The sequence below is a fragment of the Mandrillus leucophaeus genome, unplaced genomic scaffold (genome assembly GCF_000951045.1).
Source record: "Mandrillus leucophaeus isolate KB7577 unplaced genomic scaffold, Mleu.le_1.0 Scaffold58, whole genome shotgun sequence".
NCBI lineage: Eukaryota > Metazoa > Chordata > Mammalia > Primates > Cercopithecidae > Mandrillus > Mandrillus leucophaeus.
The window spans coordinates 3,842,860-3,852,710 of NW_012106252.1; the positions used below are offsets into that span (position 1 = coordinate 3,842,860).

At 39.2% G+C, this 9,851-nt stretch overlaps 1 protein-coding gene across 8 annotated transcripts in view; it reads left to right on the forward strand.

Moving 5' to 3' along the window:
* IKZF3 (IKAROS family zinc finger 3 (Aiolos)) overlaps positions 1–9,851 on the forward strand; it is a 105,327-nt gene that overhangs the window by 73,499 nt on the left and 21,977 nt on the right. For 2 of the 8 annotated variants that reach the window (XM_011998987.1, XM_011998988.1), the window contains 3 exons: positions 1,531–1,791; positions 2,878–3,045; positions 5,891–6,007. The exons of 2 other annotated variants lie outside the window; for them this stretch is intronic. In XM_011998987.1, the coding sequence (XP_011854377.1) occupies positions 1,531–1,791; positions 2,878–3,045; positions 5,891–6,007 (546 nt within the window). The remainder of the gene's footprint in view (positions 1–1,530; positions 1,792–2,877; positions 3,046–5,890; positions 6,008–9,851) is intronic. 4 more of the 8 variants (XM_011998990.1, XM_011998989.1, XM_011998991.1 and 1 more) reach the window with 4 other exon arrangements.

Consider the following 9,851-nt stretch of genomic DNA (forward strand, 5'->3'; position numbering starts at 1 on the left):
TTGAAACTTGGGTTCAAGGTAGCAAGCCAGGCACAGCTGCAGTTGTACTTCCTCCTATGTGGCAAGAGGAGCAACACTTATTGATGTTTTTTGGAAGGGATGTAGTTTTTTAAAATATCTTTTTTTCAGAGTGTTTTGGGTTTTAACATTTACACCACTGATGGGAGGGTGTGGAATATAGTTGGTAAGAATCCACTTAGGCCTTATATGTCTAGTGCGTGAGGTCAAATCCAAGTAATTCCTAGTTCAAGGTTAGGTTTTGTGTTCTAATCACACCTCTGCCAGTAACTAGACATGTAACCTTCGACGAATGACTGAAAACGTCTCTGCTCCCAGATTTCCTCATCTGAGAAACGAGAGGGTTGGATTAGATGACATTTAAATTCCCCTCCAGTCCTCCACTCCATTGATTTGTGATTCCTCATGGGGAGGGACAACTTTCGATTTCTAGGGACCAATGTTTGAAAAAGTAAGCATTTATGTAGCATATTTTATGTATGACAACTCCCTTACAAGTGTTTATTATTCTTACATCAGGCAAATTTTTAGGTTTTACTAGTGTCAATGCAAGTACATAAATTTGCTTCTTTATTATGTTCTTCATATTTTTCCCATGTTCTTCATATGTTCTTAGACTCTTCATGAAGAGTATGATAGCTGTTCTTTTAAATTTCATTTATTTACATTGCAGCTCTTAAGATAGTACTTGGTCAGCCAACTTACTTGAGCCAGTCCCTCCTCTCCTATCCAGTCCTATTACACAATCCTTGAGTCCTTGAGTTTAGCCCTCCCTAACTTGGGACCTAAGGGTCCTTCCCCTTATTTAGATTGAGCCCCATTTACCTGTGTCAATGAAAGTAACTCCTTAGGTTATATGAAAGAATAACTTTTCCTTTTGTCTTTCTCAGCACTATTTCATTAGTACTGACAGCTTCCTCTACAGTCAATGTTGTGCCTTTATCAGCTCCAAGAGAGACAGAGATAAGATGTGTTTTAGCAATTCATATATGTGGAAGGGGAAGAGGCAGAGCATGGCTTAAAATTAGAAAAACTACGTTAACTATTCAACTCTTAATTTGAATGGCTTACATTGCATGCATTTGAAGGAGTCAAACAATATTTTCTCCTTGAAACCTAAGAGTACATCACCTTGCCTTTTTAACTGCAGCCACCAAAAACAGTAGTAGATCTGAGAACCCTTCCTCTCCCCTAGTACTGGAGAAGAGTTGCTCAATGTTTGTTTCATGGCCACTTTGAGCAAACTTAGCTAAAATCTATTATCTGTAATTTTCTGGATAGCCTAAAACACTATCATCTGTTTTTATGTGTAAGTATGTGTGTTTTCCTCTGACTGTGGTTCTGAATTTAAATAACGTGCGGTCATGCTAATGGTGCCTTCTTGTTTTGTAGATGTACAGTGTTTTGTTAGCTTCATTTGGTATTTAATTGTCAGTTGTGGGTCTCTGCTGTTTGAGCTGCTTTGATAGCTTCAAGTACAGTCATTCATTTCTTGCATTTTCTTCCCTGCAGATGATTCAATGAAAGTGAAAGATGAATACAGTGAAAGAGATGAAAATGTTTTAAAGCCAGAGCCCATGGGAAATGCAGAAGAGCCTGAAATCCCTTACAGCTATTCAAGAGAATATAATGAATATGAAAACATTAAGTTGGAGAGACATGTTGTCTCATTTGATAGTAGCAGGCCAACCAGTGGAAAGATGAACTGTGATGTGTGTGGATTATCCTGCATCAGCTTCAATGTCTTAATGGTTCATAAGCGAAGCCATACTGGTAAATAGTCTGCTTTTTTCATTCTTCTGAAAACTATCCTAATGCAGCCATGTGAGAAATGAAGTGGTGGAATTTGGAACTTTCGGTTACTTTCATTGATTTTTGCTATAATGCTGATATGTCTCTCTCTCTCTGCATTGCCATTTACTCAGTGCTTTTTATTCCTGCCTCACCATGCATCTGGCAAACATATTGCAAATGCTATGAATAAAAAAAGACTGTAGAGAGCACAGTGTTCTAGGTCAGCCAAATACTTTTTCTTCAGTTTCTAAGTAGGAGTTGAATTGTGTGATTTGCTTCTTAGCCATCTTTCATATATTTTTGCATAACATTTTTAATAAGAGCAAATCTTCTTATTGTATTGGGTTCAAATTTGGTAAATGAAAGGGCATAGTTTTTATTTCCAGTTTAAAATAATGTATCTTCAGACAATAAACAGGTAGTCTGTAGAAATGCATACAAACACAACCACTGCACTTGAGCCAGTCGATTCCATTCTGCATCTCATATGAAGACTTTAAAAAGGAGAATTTCTAGCCCTCAGCACCTTGTAAGGACTTTAGTTTCTGGCTCTTTTTTCAAAAGAGATTAAATTTAAAAGGAATACTAAAAAATTAGCCAGGCATGATGGCAAACAGTTGTAGTCCCAGCTATTCTAAAGGCTGAGGTAACAGGCTCACTTGAACCCAGGAGGTCAAGGCTTCAGTGAGCCATGATGGGACCATTGCACTCCAGCCTGAGCAACAGAGCAAGAAGACCCTGTCTCAAAAAAAAAAAAAAAAAAGAAAAAAGGAATACCAAGTAATATAAAAACTTAGATCTAGAAAGCACTTCTAGAGCTACTCTTGTTTCTTTGCTCTGATTCAATATGATACCTAAAATAGCCTTGCTAGTGGGTGCTTTTTCTCTTCTAAAGAGGAGATTTCATAAGTCAGTCTTAGGCTTGCCTTGAAATGCAGCTCCAGACTGATCCCAATGTGAACAGTAACTGTCTAAAAGATGAGCTTTTGCCCTAGGCATCTAATCTGTGCATATGTTTCTCCACTTGCCTGTGATCAGAAATCTCCTTTTTTGTCCTTTTTAAAGGTGAACGCCCATTCCAGTGTAATCAGTGTGGGGCATCTTTTACTCAGAAAGGTAACCTCCTCCGCCACATTAAACTGCACACAGGGGAAAAACCTTTTAAGTGTCACCTCTGCAACTATGCATGCCAAAGAAGAGATGCGCTCACAGGGCATCTTAGGACACATTCTGGTAAGTGAGAGAAATGAGCACTCCATGTCTAGGAACTGCATTCCTCAGAGCCCAATGTGGAAACTAGAAAGAGTTAAGTAGGAAGGTTTCAATCTGTCGTTCTTGTTCTGAAGGGTTACAACAGCAGAGACCTCTAGGGCTAATTACACTGCCATTAAGGCATTAATTGTTCTCCGTCTGCCTCAGTGGAGATGATCATCTCCTCGCCATCCTCGCACCCCTGGAGAAAACACAGTCAGATAGGAAGAGCCCACCCTATAAAAAATGTCTTCTTAATTTTTGTGAGAAAATTATAGCCATGAGTATTTTCTTCTGGTAAACTTTATTAGATTGTTTTCCTAACACACATACTCTTTCCATTCAAAAGACGAGACAAGCAAATGATGTACAGTTTGTAAATTATGAAAAACTGTAATTTGGATATAAATCATTGTTTGGTGGCTACTTTTTGGCCATTCGGGATAAATTTCTTAAATCCAACTTTCCTCTTGATCAGCCCACTTTTTAAATCAACATGAGGTCTCACTATGTTTCTCAGGCTGGTCTCAAACTTCTGAGCTTGGGCATTCCTCCCACTTTGACCTCCCGAAGTGCTGGGATTACAGGCATGAGCCATCATGCCCAGCCAGCCTACTTATTTTAAATCTCTAAAAGATGAACAACAGTAAGGATTTGGAAAAAGCTATGTGCTGTCTTGATGTTTTTACTCCTTATTTTGACCAAGATAATACTTTTTTTTTTTTTCCAAGATTTAGAATTTCCTTCCTAGAAAAATAAGACTGAGTTTATTTTCAAATTTGGGACCTCATGTTCTTGATGTTATCTGGCAAATTTTAATTGGAAGAAAAGGTTTGTTTTCATGTCAGTTCATATCTACTGCTTTGATTAAAACCTAGCCCCAAACTCAAAACTTGTTATAATTCAGCCACTAGGATTAAAGAAGTCAGCCCCAACAAAACCCACCATGAGAGATCGTAACTGGCAAATGAAGGGTTTCTCTCTTTTACAACTCATTTTTCAAAGTAATGAATTAAGGATGAGTTTGGTTCGAAAAAATTAGAATAGTTCTCTACTGTTGCCTTTTTCAAGTAAGAAACAATAGTAGGCTTTTTAAAGACAGATTCCAGAGAACCCAATTTATGCAGAAACGTAACATTTTTAGCCCTAGCAAACCTGCATTTGTTTTAATTTAGGATTCCATAAGGATCTTTTAGTGCTTTAAATCCCAAAGCCTCTGTTTTAAACAGAGCAAGAGGAGTTAGAAAATAAGAATTTTAGCCCCTAAAACTGACAAATGCATTGAGTATATTTTATCAGCAATCAGAAAGACCAGCCTTGCACAGATAGTTGAAGTTATTACTTACATATTTCAAGCAATAAAGCATTTGGGGAGTTGGCAGAATAAAGGTTGCATGAATTGTATGGATGAAAGTTTTCCTTCATCTTAGACATTTAGACGAAGTCATTTTCACAATTCATTTTTATTTCTTTTTCTTTTTTTTTTTTTTTTGAGACATAGTCTTGCTCTGTTGCCCAGGCTGGAGTGCAGTGGTGTGATCTTGGCTCACTGCAACCTCTGCCTCTCAGGTTCAAGCAATTCTCCTGCCTCAGCCTCCCTAGTAGCTGGGATTATATATGCCTACCACGATGCCCAGCTAATTTTGTTTGTTTGAGACAGAGTCTTGCTCTGTCGCCCAGGCTGGAGTGCAGTGGCACGATCTCAGCTCACTGCAACCTCCACCTCCCAGGTTCAAGTGATTCTTCTGCCTCAGCCTCCTGAGTGGCTGGGACTACAGGCGCGCGCCATCACGCCTGGCTAAGTTTTGTATTTTTAGTAGAGAGGGGGATTCGCCACATTGGCCAGGTTGGTCTCGAACTCCTGACCTCGTGATCCACCTGCCTTGGCCTCCAAAAGTGCTGGAGTTACAGGCATGAGCCACTGTGCCTGGCTAATTTTTGTATTTGTAGAAGAGATGGGGTTTTGCCATGTTGGACAGGCTGCTCTCGAACCCCTGACCTCAGGTGATCCACCCACTTTGATCTCCCAAAGTGCTGGGATTACAGGTGTGAGCCACTGCGCCTGGCCTATTTTTATTTCTATTATTCAAAGATATCCTGGCTGGGTGCAATGACTCACACCTGTAATCCTCTCACTTTGGGAGGCCAGAGTGGCCTTTGGGAGGCCAAGGCTTCACCTGAGCCTGTGAAGTTGGGTCTGTAGCGAGCTGTGATTGAGCCACTGCACCCCAGCCTGGGTGATGGAGTGAGACCCTGTCTCAAAAACAAAAAACCAAAAAAATCCTTAATTAGCTCAGTTTTTATTGTTTTAGCCTAGACTTTGCTATAGCCACGTGGCAAGGATGAACTAAATTTATCCAAATATGTCAATGTTATGCAAAGGCCATCAGTTTCTCTAACTCCCACAAACTACAGCAATCTCTACTTACAGCCAGATGGATGTCCAAACTAAGGAATCCTGTCCTGTTTCATTGCTTATACCACATTAACCTCCTTGAAGAATAAAAGGGCCCTATTTTTTCCCCCCCAAAGAAAACAAGATTTGACCTGGAGCCAAAACACTATGCTAAATGGTAATCACTAAATCCAAATTCTTCCATTTGTGATAGGAGGCGACCCTTTCAAAGAATACTCTGACATAATGATTAATCATAGACCATAACCTTATTTAAGCTTACCAAATTTAAAATATAGATTCAAAAGTATCCAAATACTCTGGCTTCACTCAGCAGTCTCATTTCTAGTGAACAGTTGTCACAGAGCCCCAATACCTGACCTGTATGGAACCCCTGAGGGTCACTGCGTGTGCCTTATGTTCTCCTTCTAGTGGAGAAACCCTACAAATGTGAGTTTTGTGGAAGGAGTTACAAGCAGAGAAGTTCCCTTGAGGAGCACAAGGAGCGCTGCCGTACATTTCTTCAGAGCACTGACCCGGGAGACACTGGTGAGTTCACACAACACACATTTAGCAAGCATCTGCTGTCCTAGGTGGTGAGATACAATAGTAAGTAAAAAGACTCATGGAATTTATATTTTACTGGGGGCAGACAGATTATAAAGAAAGTAAATGAGCAAACTGTAAGTTGAGAGATTAGAGGCTGGTAAGTGCTATTGAGAAAAATGAAGCAGTTACTGAGGAGCGAGGGTGAGAATCAGGGTAGGCTTTGATGAGGTGACATTTTAACAGGCTTCTTAACAGGGTGAGCAAGCCCTGCAGATAACTAGGCAACAGCAAGAGCAAAGGCCCTGGGGCACAAATTTGAAGAAGTGTACATAGTCCTGTGTGTGCGAGTAATGGGACCTGAAGCCAGAGAGGAAATGGGAAACCAGATCTTATCAGGCCTTGCAGGCTATTGTAAAGGCTTTGGCTTTTACTCTGAGTGAAATTGAAAATCTTTAGAGGGTTTTGTACGAAGAGGTGACATCATTGGCCTTCTCATTTGAAAGAATCACTCTACTTGCTTTTGAGAAGAGATTGTATTTGGGGCAAGGTTGAAAATTAGGGGATCCAGTTAGGAGGCCATTGCAATAATTCAAGCAAGAAAAAAATTATGTGTTGTTAGTGGTAGAGGTGGTGAGAAATATTCTAATTCTCTGTATATTTAAAGGTAGAATCAACAAGATTTCCTAACAGATTGATAAAGAATGGAGTTGTCAAAAAATGGCAAAAATTGAGGGTAGAGGAGGTTGGGGAGTGGCTAGGGAAGAGTCAATTAAAACTACAAGGATTTTCTTTGCACAGGGCCCAATTTATATCCTTGTCTACTCATATGATTTATTGTGATGCTTCTATTTGGCTTTGGGGATTGCTTGTTTTATTCAGTGATTTGAATTAGATACCTACTGGCAATTGGTTCAAACACTAGATGTTCTTCTATATCTCAATTGTGGTTTTATTTCCTTTTCATTCTTTAGTTGAAACAGCCTGAAACTTTTTTGTGTCACATCTCTGCTGCTGTCCTTTGTCCCATTGAGTTGGCTGTCAGCCTGGTTCTGCAGCTTGGGTTGTCTGACATTTTTATTTGATAACTTGAACCAATTACTTATTTAGAATAGGTACAAACCCTCATGGGATTTAGTGTTTGACAGCAATTGTTGCAGTTGAGTAGTTTGAATAGCCTAAAACAGAAATATTACAAAAATATCACAGAAATAACATGAAACTCAGGAAAAATGGAGTAGAAATGACTACTTAAACTGCCCTCATTTTGAGTAAGAGGAAACTTTTGTTTTAGATAAAACCTATTGTATAATGTTAGGAGCTGGCCAACTGAATTCTGTTGGCTTGCAGTGCTTCTGCTTTTTATCCTAGTGGCATCTTTGGTTTTATCAAGGAGTTGGATTTCTAACTTGATAAAGGAAATCCAACTTATTTGGATAAAGCTTATCCAAATAAAAAGAAATGTTTACTCCCTTATAAAAAACAAACAGGTCAGACACAATGGCACGTACCTGTAGTCCTAGCTACTAAGGAGACTGAGGCAAGAGGATTGGTTGAGGCTAGAAGCTCAAGCCCAGCCTGGGCAACAAAGCAAGACACCATCTCTAAAAATAATAATAAAATAAAAAGAAAAACCTAACATTTGGGTTTTGACATCTTCTTCTCTTTGTTTTGTTTTGCTTTTATCTGAGTCTGCTTGCTAGGAAAGGTTTCGACATCTTAAGTGACATGCTTCATGGCAGTCAGGCAGTACTTGCTCAAGGACGGAATGTAGGCATCTCTACTTGCAGTTCTGTATTTCAGACAATAGGCAAAGCTCCTACTGTAAGAGATTCCCAAGCTATGAAAATCTATCATATTCCAAGTAGAATCACTAATATTTAAAGCTAGAATGAAAGAGAGCATCTGACCCTAATTCTTCATTTTAGAGATGACAAGACTGAGACTCACCCAAAATTCAGTGACCTACTTAAAATTCACCAGAACTTTAGTTGTTTTTGTGATTAGTCATATTTTTTAATTTTCAAAAATTTGAGATATAACTCACATACTATAAAATTTACCTTTTTAAAGTGCACATTTCAATAATTTTAGTATATTCACAAAGTTGTACAACCATCACCACTATCTAATTTCAGAACATTATCACCATCTGCAAAAGCAGTACTGTGCCCATTAGCAGTCACTCCGTATTCCCCCTCCCTCTAGCTCCTGGCAGTCACCAATCTACTTTCTGTCTCTATGGATTTGCCTGTTCTGGACATTTCACATAAATGGAATCATACAATATGTGGCCTTTTGTGTCGGCTTCTTTTACTTAACATAATATTTTTGAGGCATTTATATATGCTGAGGCATTTATCAGTACTTCATTCCTTTTTATGGCTGGATAATATTCCATTGTTTGGATTTGGCACTTTCCATTTATCCATTCATCAGCTAATGGACATTTGGGTCTTTTACACCTTTTCCACTTTTTGGCTTGATTAGCTATATTTCTTAAAGGTTATATGTTATCTGGTTTGCAAAAGAAATATAGTAACACACATACTAATAGACACACACATATATGCATATATGTGTGTCCTGATTCTCCTGGAAGGAGGGGGGAAAATCAGAAAACTACACTCTATAAACAGTAAGTTCAAAATTATTGATTTTGAAATAAGGTCACCACCTTACTTCCCATTCTCACAATCTTTTTTAGGAATTCCAAATAAGGAAAAGTATCAAAAGTAATATTTTAGCTATTCTCAGTGATATTAGGTGATTCAGGAAATGCTGAAATACAGAGGTTGAGTTAATTTGCATTTCATAGGGTGGTTTGGTGGATATGTGCACCATACTTTAAGTCTCAGCAAAAAAAGATAAAGGGTTAACTAAGTCAGCAAGTTTTGATTTTTTTTTCAAACAAATATGTTGTAATGGTGGTTTCAGGTTATAAATGTGTAAATTCACAGCTTAATCAAGTTGCTGCATCTCAGTTCATACATTATTCTTTTATATTTCAAATAGTTCCTATAATTTTTCCTGAGGCCAAAATTTACAGAATATTTAATCCAACATAAGCCAGTTCTTTAACTATTTTGCACCCTGGCATGTATGGTTTCCATTTCTGTTTCCTTCTTAGAATTGGGAGTCCATTGTGGACATGGGGTTCCATTCTGGGCCTGAGCAGTATAGCACATCTTATGCCTCATCCCTCACTTATAAAGAGATGATGCTTCGTTGCTGTTGTGCCTGCAGCACTCATTCTTCAAGTGCTTATTGTAAATTGAAGTGCAGCCTGGTGTGGGAGCCAAGCCTGTGGACAAACCTGCCCTCAAGGGGAAGCAGGACTTTCTGGAAGCAAGCAGATGAATAAAAAGGCCTTGGAGTGAAGACCTGCCTGCAAAAAAATGCAGGTATTGGGCAACAGGACTTCTGGCCTTGCTAATCATTTCTTTTATCCAGATAGCACTTGAGTTCTCTATGTGCCAGGCTCCGTATCAAAGCTGTTTGTAAAGATGAGTTAAGGTTAAGCCCTTACACTTTAGGGATTTACCATCCTGGCTGGGCATGGTGGCTCACTCCTGTAATCCTAACACTTTGAGAGGCCGAGGTGGGCAGATCACAAGGTCAAGAGATGGAGACCAGCCTGGCCAATGTGGTGAAACCCTGTCTCCACTAAAAATACAAAAATTAGCTGGGTGTGGTGGTGCTCACCTGTAGTCCTAGCTACTCAGGAGGCTGAGGCAGGAGAATCGCTTGAATTCGGGGGGTGGAGGTTGCAGTGAGCTGAGATCGTGCCACTGTACTCCAGCCTGGCAACAGAGCAAGACTCCGTCTCAAAAAAAAAAAAAAAAAA